The sequence below is a fragment of the Centroberyx affinis genome, unplaced genomic scaffold (genome assembly GCF_046629955.1).
Source record: "Centroberyx affinis isolate AG114_WGS23_722 - 3 ecotype Tasmania unplaced genomic scaffold, CSIRO-AGI_Caff_v1 ptg003262l_1, whole genome shotgun sequence".
In the NCBI taxonomy this organism is placed as follows: domain Eukaryota; kingdom Metazoa; phylum Chordata; class Actinopteri; order Beryciformes; family Berycidae; genus Centroberyx; species Centroberyx affinis.
In genome coordinates, this window is record NW_027281285.1 from 322,051 (window position 1) to 336,520 (window position 14,470).

At 43.1% G+C, this 14,470-nt stretch overlaps 1 protein-coding gene across 2 annotated transcripts in view; it reads right to left on the reverse strand.

The window, feature by feature from the left end:
* LOC139660247 (palmitoyltransferase ZDHHC14-like) overlaps positions 1-14,470 on the reverse strand; it is a 54,222-nt gene that overhangs the window by 18,276 nt on the left and 21,476 nt on the right. For both annotated transcript variants that reach the window (XM_071538345.1, XM_071538344.1), the window contains exon 4: positions 1,044-1,196. In XM_071538345.1, the coding sequence (XP_071394446.1) occupies positions 1,044-1,196 (153 nt within the window). The remainder of the gene's footprint in view (positions 1-1,043; positions 1,197-14,470) is intronic.

Genomic DNA, 14,470 nt, shown 5'->3' on the forward strand with positions numbered 1-14,470 from the left:
GATGCCAATTCATCTTAGCATAAATTCCCAGTAGATTCACAAAGGTATGCATCACAAACTACACATTTAGTTTGGCTAGTGTTCCCAAATATAGCTGCGATTGTTTGCAAAACAAGGTTAAACTTAATCCGCCAGACGCATCTGAATTGCCGGGGGGACGGGAAGGGGAGACATGCCAGAGGCGAGGATTAAGATCCGTGAATTCTTATCAACACCAGTTATTTTCCTTTATGAGGTGAGAAATCCAAATCTTTCAGTTGGGCCTACATACTAGGCTTAGACCGATCAGTTTGCCGATATATTGGACGGATATTGGCCTTTTAGTAAAAAATAAATTAACGGATATGAAATGGTCAAATTTAAAAATGGCCAACATAAATATTTTAAAACATTTCACTACAAATTTTAACATTTTAAACATGAATATATCATTGTCAAATTATTTGTGATACCTTGGTATGATTACTGTAAACAAATGACACCATGGTGGAGATGATTGGTAGCCTCTATCCAACATTTGTAGTGTTGTTAGTGTTAGTTTCCCTCAAAATTAAGACCACGTTCCCCACAAAGCCCATTGCTTCCTGTTGCAAAGAAGATGTTGAAACTTGTCCCACCCTCCCCCTTCCTGTCATCACTTTTTTTGTTTTCGCTTTAAAGTCCCTACGTGTAGAATATTTACCTCAATATATCATTCTCTACTCACTTTTGATAGCATAGTATAATGGCTGCGGAAAATGAGACCACTGTACTGTAAATTTGTTAATTCTGTGTGTTGCTCTCCTTTGTCTCATTCCACAATCTGCATTGTGAGAAACTCTGAGAGCTTTAGCTTTGTTTGCACTGGAAGAACAGCGGCCTCTTCCTGTTTTGTGCCGTAAAGCAATCCAGCAGGTTTGCTGCAAAATCCGAACCATGCAGCACAGAGGCTAGAAGCTGCCAATTATCTTGCCAACTGATACTGAATATCAGCACATAATATCAGTCGGACCCTACATACATCACATTCACGCACACATCCAGAGAGTTACTTTGTCACTCACCCACACAGTTGTCACAGAGGCTGCAGTGGGAGGCGCGTGGCGGCCTGAAGATTTTGCAGGTGAAGCAGTACTTGAGCTTGACTGTCTGGCCGTTGATGACTACCTCCTTGGTCCTGGGGGGAGGCCGGTAGCCTGAACTGCCATTTGCCACGTCTAGGAGAAAGGGAGGGAGACAAAAAGACAAACATATGAAACATAAGGGGCAAAGTAAAAAGAACTTCAACACCTTGTCTTTTCTGAATAACAAATAGCATTACTAAAATTATAATGTAGTTCAGCTAATATTAAAAACTGTCTGAAATTTAACATGCACTTAACACCATGCTCTTAGAACTACAATACAAAAAAGAAAATGGTGGCAATTTGAATAAGAATGGCTTTTGGCGGAGTCAGACGGCAGTGATGACAGGCTAAACGGTAAGGATGAGAGCGATGATAGTGATTTTCAAACCATAAAAGGTAGAGCCTGTATCCCATTATTGCTCGGCTCACTTTGAGCACTCTCACGCATCGTGTGAGTAGGAGCGGGAGTGTGTAGGAAGATCATTTTGTGCCACAGAAGCCCATAGCAGTGCTAGCTGAGAGCGGTGTGTGCGTGCGTGCGTGTGTGGGTGTGTGAGAGAAAGAGACAGAGAGAGAGAGGGAGAGAGAGATAACTGAGGCTCGTGTGGGTGTTTGACATTTCTAAAGGAGAGTAGAGGAAATTCAGCCAATGAGTTCTGTTCTATTGAATTCGTCTCTATTGTGATCAATGCCTGCCGAGCCCTTTCCTCTCTCCTCCGTACTCCCTCTGCTCCTCTGCCCTCTCAGCAGACTGCTCTGAGGGAGACAACAGATGAGGGGAACGTGGGAACAAGTCGGAGCAGGATTCTCATCTGCCGCCATATTAAAGCGAAAGGAGAGATCTGGTCGCTGAAGTATTCATAGCACTGTAAAATCTACGGTAACATAAGCTCCCATCAGGCCACATAAAGAGCACTCAGATCAACTTTATTTCCTTCACTGATGCACTTCACACTTTTCTATGGTCCTTATTAAGCATCGGAGGAAACATGAAGTCCTTTGAAGCAGATTCTGAAGCTATAAAGCAGCCTCTGAAATAAGAAGCATTAGATCGTAACGTTGGTAGGCGACACTAATCAAACACCTTTCCAACATTCAATACTTAAGCTGTTCATAAGTCCTTGAAGGACCCGGCAGTTGTATGGGATTTAACAAAGAGCCTAGACTAGATCCTGTCTCACATATATAAGCCCTATTTATTGCAGACTAATATTCTAGCTTATAGACAGTTTCAGTTTTCTGTTCACACGTACACACATCACAAAGCCACAAATGCAACGCATAAACACCTACTGGTGCCTCTACTCCACTTAAGCATCAAAAGCCCTCTTTGCACTGGTTAATATTCTTTGAAAAGGCACTTTGCGACTTTTTCAGGTAAGGATGGGCTTTTCTTACTGGGTGCAGAGCTGGTCTATAGTATCCCTCTCAACGGGATATAGATTGAAGGGCATGAAAGCTGTCAGTTTGCCAGTATAAGTGCTCTATTTAAAGATAAGCTAAACACAGCAAACTCTATAGACAGGCTAGCCTAGACTCCCTACTCATTTCAGTACACATTCCCATAAATCAACTGTGGCCAGACTAGACTTGGTACACTCAGACCAACCCATCAACTTTCACTTTAAGTTCTCAGACACCTCCTATAAAGAAGGGGGAGAGGGGTATCAAAGTACCTTTTCTGCTGAACAAAGCCATTTGTACACTTAGCCATCCTGGCTGCAGAAGCCGTCCCTTATTTTAGAGTCTAGATGCCTCAGAGAGATGGGCTAGGCCTAAGAGTTTGAAGCTAGGAAATAAGGCCAGGTGGATTGGGCAGCGATACAATCTGGTTACAAATACACAATCACACACATACTCTGTATGTTCAATGTCAGCCAAAAAGCGCTGGACCTTGCCTGGTGGGGTATAAACGGAAACTAATTGCTATCCTGCTGTCTATGTGGAGGAGAGGTTTAGCTTCGCAGATGGAAATGTCTACTGGAATACGCTGATGAAGGCTAACACTCTACTGACCTCAACCTGACTGACAAGACCTAGGAATGCAGACAGAGACAAGAGCAGATTCGGTACAGTCAAGTGGTGCTTTCAAGGTCTTGCAAACTACGGATATTTACACTGTAAAAGTGTAAATATCAGCCATAATCCATGTCAGACAGGGTTGTGAACTGTGATCTTAAATTTCAAACTTACGTAGATTAAGTATTTTAAATAGTATACAGTAAATTAAAAAATGTTTTTTTTTCTCCTCAGATGATGACATGAGTAGTGAAAGACAGTAGACTGAGTAGAGGAAGACGAGGATTGTGGGAGTTGTGGTAGTGTGAGTTGTGGTAAAATATGCAACAATGATAATTCATAGTTCAAGTTAATTTTCACAATAATAGAACTTGTACTTCCTTTTATTAATTAGATACAAATGTGCTGTAAACTGATGAAATTTGATAGTACACAGGTATAGAGGTGTGAGGTGACACCTGACTGACTGACCTGAAGTTGCTTCTTGGTGGCACCGTGAGGAAAAGGAACATAAATTTGTTCAGTCCATTTTGTGTTTTCAGTGATTCTTTTTCACCATTTTCTACACTATTCAGTGGTTGTATAAAGTGTTGCCAACTCTCTTTCAAGGAAAGCAGCTATTGGCTGCTCAAAAAGTTTCTAGTCGCCAGATGATATACGCTAATTTACATAAGAATGCGTTTGCCACAGCTCCCCGTTCTTAGCGGAAGGAGGGGGCTATGCTGTGATCATCAGACCTCTTTGGATTAGACAAGCAAGTAGCATAAATTGACATGCATCAGCACCAGCCCAACCGATTTGTCGGCAAACGGTTTGGGAGTCAACACATCAGTCCATGGTTTGAAAAAGTAGAAAAAGTAGCTAGATTTGTCGCTAGATGATTTTGAGAAATAAGAGTAGCCACGGGTGTCTGAAAAGTTGCTAAATCTAGCAACAAAGTCACCAAGTTACCAACAGTGGCTGTGAACATCTACAATTTGCAACAGTAGAGGCTCTTCTCGGTGAGGGTTAAGGGTATGTAACATTCACACTCCTAATGGTTTGGATTAACTACACAGCAGAGTACAGTGGCTGTTCATACAAACCTCAAAGTGGGCATAGGTACATGTTTACTAGACTGAAATGCAAACATATAAAGGCGAAATAAAGAGTAAAGCACGTGTGTGTGTGTGTGTGTGTTTGTGAGTAAGCAATAGGTCACAGTGTTATTCACAAAAGGCTGAAAGGTAGCATCTTTATCACCATAGCAACTGTCTCTGTGTCACTGCAACATCCCCCCCAGTGTCTCCCTCTGCTCACTGTCACTCTGCTTGACAGCGTGGCATCAAAGTGTCCAGTAAAGTCTCTCTGCAGAGACAGACTACAGAATACAGGCACCCTACAGAATTATAAGGTTTTATCTCTGAGCCCTTTTTCTAATAGTCCTAGGATTTGGATGTTTTGCATTCAAAGTCTGCAGGCCTTGTTGAGCTATAAAGACAGATTTCACTATATAGGTCTAACAGTTTTGCCACTGGGATATCAAATCTTAGATACTCAACATCTCAGTAGAGCACTCTACCCAGATAGAACCTCATAATTCCAAACTCAGGACAAGGTGAGTTTGGGCTGAATGCCAATGTCCTGCACTTCAGACTTGCACGTTTTGACTCTGGACTTTCAGACTTCGACTGAACTTTGAAAGGCCTTGGCCAAAAGTCGAGACGCTGGGATTTGGCCTCTGCCTGTGTGAAGGATGGGAGCCGGGAGGAAGGCATGGTCAGGTATTGAATGGGGCCATAATACGGCAGAGTAGCCACAGTACAGAGAACCACAAGCCAGCTGCCGTTTAATCCTGGGCTTCTGACTGCATAATGAAGCTTGATGAGATCCACAGGGAGACAGGAAGGGAGGGCAGAGAGAGAGACAAAGAGAGAGATTACCATTAGAAAATGATTGCTACTAGAAAGTTAATACCAGTCATCTGTTTATGCCTACAATATTGCCTCAGTTGATACATCTTTGGCAGCATAGACTGGTTTCCTTTCATGCCGATAAAGAATTTCTGAATTGAAGTGAATAGAGACAGATAGAGGAGAGAGGTGAAACTAGAGTGTGCGTGTATGTGTGTGTGTGTGAGAGAGATATAGTGAGAGCTTCAGAGAGAGGTAAAGCTAGAGTGGGAGACAGCGCCTCATCAGCATATGAGGCCAGTCCAGGCCAGTCTAATTACTCCACAACAACTTCTGTTTTTCATCATCTCTTCTGCTTTTGTTTTTTTGCTCTTGTCTGGTGAAACTCAATTTGCTGTAATAATGACAGTTCTACAGTGGCAGCTCTATTCCTGTCCACCTTCTACAGCTCCATCATCAGCCCTCTTTCTTTCTTTATCACTCCATCTTTTTGATCTCCACGTCACCGTAGGGCTGGGGACTAGCCAACAGTGGAGGGAGACTGAGAAGAGAGGATAGAAGAGAAAGTTATTTCCGCTGGGGGCATTGTAAAAAGAAGGAAATTATTCTTTACAGCCAATGTGATAAAAACAGAATGGCAGCTTGTGGAAGAAGCATGTTTGTCTCGCTAATGTATTTAGGTGGTAGAGGGTATGTGTGAGTGTGACACTGTGGGAGTGGTGACATAACTCTGTCCTGGATGTTGGGGCTTCTTTAGGCAAATTAACAACGCTTTGTTTCAGCAGGGAAACCAAAGATCCAGTTTCACACACAACCGCAGGCACACACCCTATGTATTTTCACACATGGTTGCACGTCTTTGAGCACGCGACAGAAAAAAAGTGAGTTTGTTAATTCTTTCTTGTGCCATCTGTTGGGTCAAATGTGCATTATTATCTGTGTTTCACTGTTGTGCCAAATGAGTTGAAATCAAATCAGCTCCGCCTCCTTGCTACTGCCAGCGCCATGTGGCTAGATACCCATTTTAAATGCACTCACTAACAACCAGAGTGGGAAATTAGCAGCCACTGGTGAAATATTGTGGTGGCTGGTAAGTTTGTCTACTGTTTCCAGTCACCATAGCAGCATCTGGAGGTTCTACTCTGTTGTGTCTGATAAGATAGTCAAAGTAGCGGGTGAATTTTGGGACATTACAAGCCATGTGGCATGCAGACCAAAAAAAACATAACCTCCTGCCATGCTAACAGCTAGACCCACTAAAGGCAAAGGCCAATGCAGATCAGAGAAAACATGACAAGCCTCATGAGGCTTTATCCTTAATGGTATTCAAATAAGAAAGAAATGTTTTCTTGTGTGCAGCGGGGTACCAATTAAAGAATTAAGGCTTGTTGACAAAGTGAGCATAGCTTCTGCTAAAAGTCCCCATTTGCCTGGCAGTTTGCTACACCCGATATGCTGGCAAAAACCACCACCGAAGAGTCTCATTTACATTGCATTAGTTAGTGAAGAAAACACCCCCGCACTCACCCAAACTGCTACATTTGAGTTTGTTTTCACTGTGTATGAAACCTGTGAATCATAGAATGCAGAGAAAAGTGTTTAACTGGCAAAAACCATGGCTTATTCCAAAATTTAACATGCTCATCATTATTTTAAGAGGTTTTTTTTTTAAATAATCTCCACTTTTAATGATCATGTGAAGACTGAATGTCTATAGTAATACTATTAACACCACACCCAATAGTGGTTACAAAACACAGTGAAAACCCATGTATCAGAAGACGCATAAATATTGACACTGTGGCGTGAAGTTGCCTTTTAAGTGACACACGAGGCTGAGCACCGAGTAATCCATGATAATGAAGCCCTGGAGAATTTCACCGTGGAGGAGAGAGATCCTTGTGAAGGGAAAGTCTACATTGACATTCCTTGTTCTGGTTTGCTCTGCTGCTGGAGTGGCTGATAGTGACAGGTTGAGCATCATTCAAACAGAATGACGAGGAGAGACTGCCAGGTGGAGTCTCTACTGCGCTCGCTTGCTCTCTACCTTCTTTTCTCTTTATTTAGCCCTCTACACCCCTGTTCTCACCCTCCCCTACACCCCTCTTCTTCCAGACAGTTTCTCTCCTCGTCTCATACTACCTGTCACTCCTACTCACCAAAACTATTCTCGTAGCTCCTCCTCCCTTGCTGCCATGCCCCCTTTTCTCAGTTAATAAATGCCTCAGTCATAATCGGAGCAGATAGATTGAGGTCTGCACACAAGCGTTTCCACAAAGGGAGAAGGGGAGATGGAGAGTGGATTAGTAACAGAGACTATTTGCACTGGCTGCACACCTACTACTTTGACAATGAAAGTCATATGTCAATGTGACCTGAGTTAGTTGGCTACACTAGGGAGGGGGAAGCAGTGAGTCACGGTATTAGTTTAAGTACCAGCATGAAAAAAGATTGGAAGATGGAACTTAAAAGCCACCACTAACACCTTGTGGTGTTCAAGAGGCTGCTGTTGGGCAAAAGAGTCTTAGTTTATTCATGGTACAATCAGAACCTTGCTTCCAGCGTATGCAAATTCAACCCTACAAGCAGACCTACAAGGTGTTAAAATCCAGCAAGCATGTTTTCAGTGTCTTATCATTGTAAGGAAGTGAAGCCATATCTAATGTGATTAAGCTCGCTCTTGTCTTAGAGAAAGGCTCGAGGAGCGCTCTCTGTGCTGGTGATGGGCTGTGTGTTGAGTTCTGTGTCTGGGGCAAGGGCACTGGCAAAGACTATCCCAACAAAATACTGATGATAACAATAGTGATGAACAAAAATGTATTTAAAACAGAGACACAGTAAAAGAGGGGGGTATTACACTTTTGTCATATCAGCAATCTATTCCACAAAATCCCCACGGGAATCAAACCTGCAAACTTGGCCTTATTAGCACCACGCACTAACCAACTGACCTAACCGGCCCTGATGAAACATGATCTGGTGGGAAGGCAGAGCTGTGTTTATGGCAAGTAAGAGAAGAGCTGCATGAGAAGGAGGAGGGAGATAGAAAGCAGGAAAGAAAGCAAAAGGAAGAGAGAAATATAGTATGGGGAATATGTGGCATTCTGTAGTTTTAAAAAGAACATTTTTAAAAACTTTCTTTTTAATTTTAATTTCTGAACTGTATTTCTTCCATGTCTTTCAGTGTCTGTACTTTTTCATGGCCTTCCTCTCGTGCACCCACCCATGCATAACTCAAAAATAGGCATTTTCTAGGCTCCCAAACAATCTGCATCCTAGCTTTTGACATCTTTTTTTATCCTAGCTTTTGCAATCTTTTACCAACCACAAACCTAAATCCCACAACCTCTCCTTACTCTGGAAGTAAAATTCAACATCCTCACTTCAAAGCAGCCTAAAACTGCACCCTTTTCGTCTCTCCTCCTACTCCTCTACTATACTCCCTCCTAGTCCTTCTATCATTCCCAAGTCTGGCGGCACTCTGCCTAGAGAGATATCACTGGGTGATGTACCCTCTCTGTGTCCTTGGCCAGCTCTGATAACTGTTTCAGATCAAAACACTGAGGACTAATAGAAATGTAGTGAGGCCAAAATCATCTAACGAACAGCTCACCGTTGCCATTTGAAAGACAAAAATAGGATTGTTATACATGTCAATGAAGCATGTTGAAAATCTGTCAGTTTCTGTGCTATCACACACACACACTAACGGGATCCCATCCTGAGGGCTCTTAGCGTTCATGTCTACATGACAGACAGCGACAGTGAGATAAGAGGACGACCCTAGTTCCACTGCACTGCCTCTGTTGTTTTGTCTGTCTGCCTCTGTCTGTCTGAGCAAGCCTGTAGGAGAATAGAGGAAATATCAAGGATGAAAAAGGAAAAAGAAACAGGCCAATTGAGGGGTGGGGAAAGGAGGATGAGATAATGCATGATATGAAAAATGAAATGTAATCTTTTCAACATCCCAATCACCATTGGGATATTGAAATATTATCACTATTTAATACTGAATTTAATAACATACTTCCATCCCACACACACTTAGATGTGCAAATAGCTAGGGCATTACATACCCACGCATGCGCTTTTGCCCAGACAAACCCACTCAGGCACACACACATGTACAAAAAGAAAAAAAAAATCAACCAATCCATGCTTCAGAGAACTGACCCCCCTCCACCACCCAACACACACACTCCAAACATATTGACCTGCAGTCATGAAAAGCTTAAATGTCAACGCATCCTCCATTGATGTGCCCATCCTTCCTCCAGCAGCCCTAGCCCTAAGCCAGCCAAAGTCTATTTCCTGTGCCGGCCTTGAGTCTGGCTGGCGGCTTTGGAAACACCGGTGCGGCTGCCCTGACATTCACCGGCTAGCCTGGCCCCCATCAAGAGGAAGGAAGGGAAGAGACGACTCTGACCATCTCCCACTCTGATTAATGCTTCAGAGTCTTCTGAATTTGGCATGTGTGCGCTGAAGTGATGCCAGCCTGTCTTGGTCTGACATACTGGGCAGAAAGGCAGACATGCCCAGACATCAGAAATGGCACCCTGACGGGAAATAAACTCTCATTTCCATTTCCAGCAGGGATGAATCACAGGCTTTGCATACCGTTTTACCAAATTCTTATAGATCTTTATGGCATTTCTGCTGTGTTAGGAAGTGTACAGTGGAGCGACAAGATATCGAGAGAGGAGATGACACATGCCAGTAGGTCAAGAGGACTCAAGTTCATGAGTACAGGAACGTGCCTCGCCCCGATTAACTGTGGATTGCCTCAAATCCCTACACTATAACCTCGTCCTATTAACAGAATGGAGGCTATAGTTGGCAGACAATAGAAACATCTGCTCAATAAAATAATGACAGCAGAGGTCTAGCTATCAGCTTCCTGAAGTACAGAGAAGATGAGAGACCTTGTACAGTCATTATGTCCTCTGTGTCATTTAGTCAACTGATCAATAGTAGTGGTGTTGAACCTGAGCCCTGTAGCACTTTGACTGCATGAAAACATCATTAGTTATTTATGAGGCTGCTGCTGAATTACAAAAGTTCATGGGCTGTTCATGGCCAGACCATACAGGGCTTTTTTTTGGGTTTCAATTCAAGCGAGTGCAACAATGTACGTGCATACACAATATACTCACACATCATGGAGGCAAAGTGCAATTAAAGGTTTAATAAACAGGATAAGTGTCACATTGAGACAGTTTTCACAGTTAGGGACTGTGTTTTGCAGATCTTTCCTTGTGGCCACAGAGCTGTACCATAACAAAGTGAAATGCAGCACCAAGCAAGAACTTAGCATTCCTGCATTAACTCACATACCATGAGAACACTTTCTCTCTCTCCGTCTCTCTCTCTCTCTCTCACAAACCTCTCCTCTCTCTCTATCTTTCCTTCAGTCTGTAGCCCTTTGACCCAGTGTCCCTGTGTTTATTTAGCCATCAGTTCCCTGAGTCAATATGCCTTTATTTAGTCATTCCTTCACAGCAGCCCTGTCCTTGGGACCAGCCCAGTCATTACCTACAACTCTCCCTCTCTCTCTCTATCACACACACACATACAGTACAGTATCAACACCACACTCAAGATATGCAAATTACACCATCAAATTGTGTAAGATTTCCCCCCGAGACAGTGTAAATATTGAAGTTGTTGCAAGATGTTAAAATGGCCAACATAAAACTTCTTTTATAAGGCAAGGTGCTGGTTGTAGGCAGCCTGGTGAAGGAAGTATAAGGATAAATCAGGCCTGATGTGAGTCGTTTAATCAACCGGTTTACAGACAGGCCAAACTCCTGGTATTTTCCCACCATATTTTTTATTTTTTTATTTTTCCCACCATATCATATCTTCAGACTGGACGGTGACATTTAAAAATATGTATTACAGTAGTTTGGTGTTATTACTACCACAGCGTTAGCGGTGTTCAATTCTGCTGCTGCTATAGATCTTGGCGCTGGACTGGTAGGAATGCACCAATACCAATATTGATATTGGATATCCAGCTGATTCTGGGCTAAGCTGGGGTATTAGCGTCAAATAATTTCCAGAATAGTAATGTCTGGAACCAAGAGCTACATGTAACATGCCAGACATTAAGTCCTAGCATTTTCTGCCTTTTGACACACAGAAGTATGCGATATTAACTGGGAGAAATGAATTATACCTTTATCATTTTGTCCAATGACAATGTTCAGTAAATGTAATGGAGTGGATGGGTACTTCAGATTGGCATTGAAAAAGCAGTACCGGAGCACATGGGAAATGTGCAGACAGAGCCTAAATGGTTTGAAGCTGTTACAGCAGGGCAGCATTGTCAAGTGAAAAAAGACACACACTTCAAAGTTACCCTTGCTGTCTAAGCTTGTCTACTGCTTTGTGATTATCAGCGTCTGTACAGTTACATAAGGAAGTATTGGTTAAAAAGTATTTGCCTATGAAAAAGGATGGGTGCCGTCTCACAGTCTGAGAAGGGGGAAAATGCCAGGAATGAGTCCTTTTGTGAACAAGGGAGGCTAAGGAGGGGAGGGAGAAGAGAGAAATGAGGAAGCACGCACACACACGCACACACACACATACAAGTAAAATAAATGAAGTAAAAAGAAAAAGAGATATCATACGCTATTTCACAATTCCAGAAGACATTTTGAATGAACTGTAGAAGACTGATGGATGGTGAGAAAGAGTGAGGCAGAAAGACAGAGAAAGAGACAAGAGATGAGTGTTTTCTCCTGGAAGACGTTTTGGGGCTGGTTGGTGTTGGGGCTGGGATGGGGTTGGATGCTTGGGCTAAGAACTAACAGATGTGCTACTAATGTCTTGCATGTCAAACTGCCACACCGTGGCTGGAACCAAAACAGCACAGCACTGCACTGCATATGTTTGGACATGGGAACCAGAGAAAGGAGTAGGAGGACGGAGGCTCTCGGGATGGAAAGATGGAGCAATGGGGGGTGGGAGTAGAGAGACAGGCAGACAGATGGAGAGAGGGGAGTGAGGGAGGGAGAGGCAGACACTTCTAAAAATGCTACAAAGACTGATAGAGACTGACAGAAAGAAAGAGAAAGCAAGAGAAAAAGAGCAGCAGAGTGCAAGAAGGAGAGAAGGAAGGAGAGAGGAAGGGAATGCAGAGGGCAAGGAGAGAGGATTGAGAGCATATGGGTTGGGAGGAGTGTAGACAAGAGTAAATAAGGTGGATAAAAGGCAGAAAGTATTCAGAACAAGTCTGTTAACAATGTACAAAGCAACTGCATTTTAAGGGTGCATTCAGACAACACCTTTTGCCCATGTTTAAAAAAGCGAGGCACGCCACAAGCCTGCTGTGTGCGGACTTGAGAAGGATTTTTGCTTTTTTAGGACGGGATTAGATTCATGTGAACAAGTTAGGCTAATTTAGCTAATACTAGCCTAGCTTGTAGACACCACTAGCTAATCATTGAAATCATAAATAGTCACAGAGAGCTGTGTGAGGGAGAAGTCAAGGAGGCTGTCTTTCTGTTGGTGGCTAGGAAATTGCATGCTCTTACAACGTAGTTCTTCCAAGTGGATGAAAGGTAATAATAACCATAATAGAGCCTAAAAGTAGTTTATTAGGCCCAGTAGCAGAAAATACCATGTGCTTGGATGTAGATGTTCCTGGGATGGACTACAGAGAAACCACAGCAGTGAGGAATAGTAGAGCGGCTGATGCTTTCACATCAGCAGCAGAACAGAGCAGATGGAGGGGCAAGCTCATCCCGACGCTAGCCTCAAATGTTAACTAAAGCCTGGTCAGTACCATCAATTCACCATTGATGCACAAGCACATGGATATAGGCTACCAACAACCATATGACAAATGTTTCCAGTGTCCGTGCACAACAAATTCCAATTTAAACCAAGGCAATTGTTAAGCTTGCAAATACACAAAACCAGCACAAAAGCCAAAGGGGATGAGAGGGAGGTAGCAAGGGGGGCAGTGTGGTATTTGGGTCAACACTGTTCATATTTCCAGCCTTTAATTTGTTTATCCTCCTAAACAACTGTTTGCCAATATAACATGGTACTCTGGCACAGTGCTGTTTCAAAGCCCACTGCTTCAAGCTCTCTCTGTATTCTACCTTCCTTCCCAAAGCTTTTAAGGCTCCTAACGAGATTAATTAAGCCAGTCCAGAGTTTGTTTAACGAGGCCCCACTGGCCTGAAGCATGGAAAGAAGAACCATCTCTGGGAAATAAAAGCTTCACATCCCAAAATAAAAGAACCTCAACTTTTAAACACTATTGACTGTAGAAGAGTTAAACCTTTGAACAAAATGCTGATAATCAATTTTTACTTATAGGGCAGCATGACGGCCTGGGATGTTGGCAAGTCAGTCCTGTTACTAGAAGATCACAAGATTGACTCCCACAACAGTCAGTGTCCATCCCAGTCTAAAGTGCCCTTGACTTCCTGTAACTTGTTGATCATGTTGCTTGCAGTGTGAACATGGGGTGACTCCTCTAATTATGTGTTTCTTGAGGGAATTAATGGTTTAAAAAAAATAATTATTGATTTCACTATACTTGATGTAATGAAATTTAAACAGTGAGCGATTGGCTTTGTGCATCCAAGCCTAGGCTCATGACCAGAAACACAATCCACATCACAGACTGCAAGACCGATCCTGGCTGATGGCCTGCTATCTTCAGTGTTGTGATGCCAGTGATTCAATCATACCATATCAAGTGGTCACTAATGCACCAACAGTTTCACCTTTCACATCATAATTGAGATTCAGGAGTTGGCCAAGTGCATGCCGAGTCAGATAACGCATCAAATGGGAGGCCCTCAGATGAGTCGGAGTGAATAAACAGATCAGAGACCATCCGGTGAAAGTAGCACCACTGCTTCGCCACAGCCTAACTTCAGAGTACCTTTAAAGTCAGTGGAAGCTCAATCCTAATTTCTCTGGCTACAGAGACCATCTCACCCCACATCAGCCAGATAATCTACCGCTCCAGACAGGAGGTTTTAAAGGAACATTCCACACAGCGGCTCCAATGGATCAGGACCAACCAGAGAGGCTTACTCAGAAACAGATAGAGGATAGAGGGAAGGAGGGAGAGAGAAAGAAAGAAAGAAAGAGAGAGGTACTGATATGGAAAAAGAGAGGTGTCAGGGGGGAGTTTTGACTTTGACTCTTCTGTGTTATCACTCCCTCACAGCTCAGACTGCAGAAGGGAGAGAAACGAAGTCAAGTGATACAGAGAAAGTGTGTGAATGATATTTAATGGAGGTGTGGCCCTCTGTGACAGCCAGTTAGGCCCTGTCCCCTGGTCTGTTTGCTATCTCTGCTGGAGAGGCAGCACAGCTCCGCCCTAGGTAACCACAGGCTCACAAACAGGGAGGAAGAGAAAGGAATAGATGGAAGGATGGATAAATGGTGGCTTTGAGACAGAAAGAAAAAAAATGGGATGGGAGA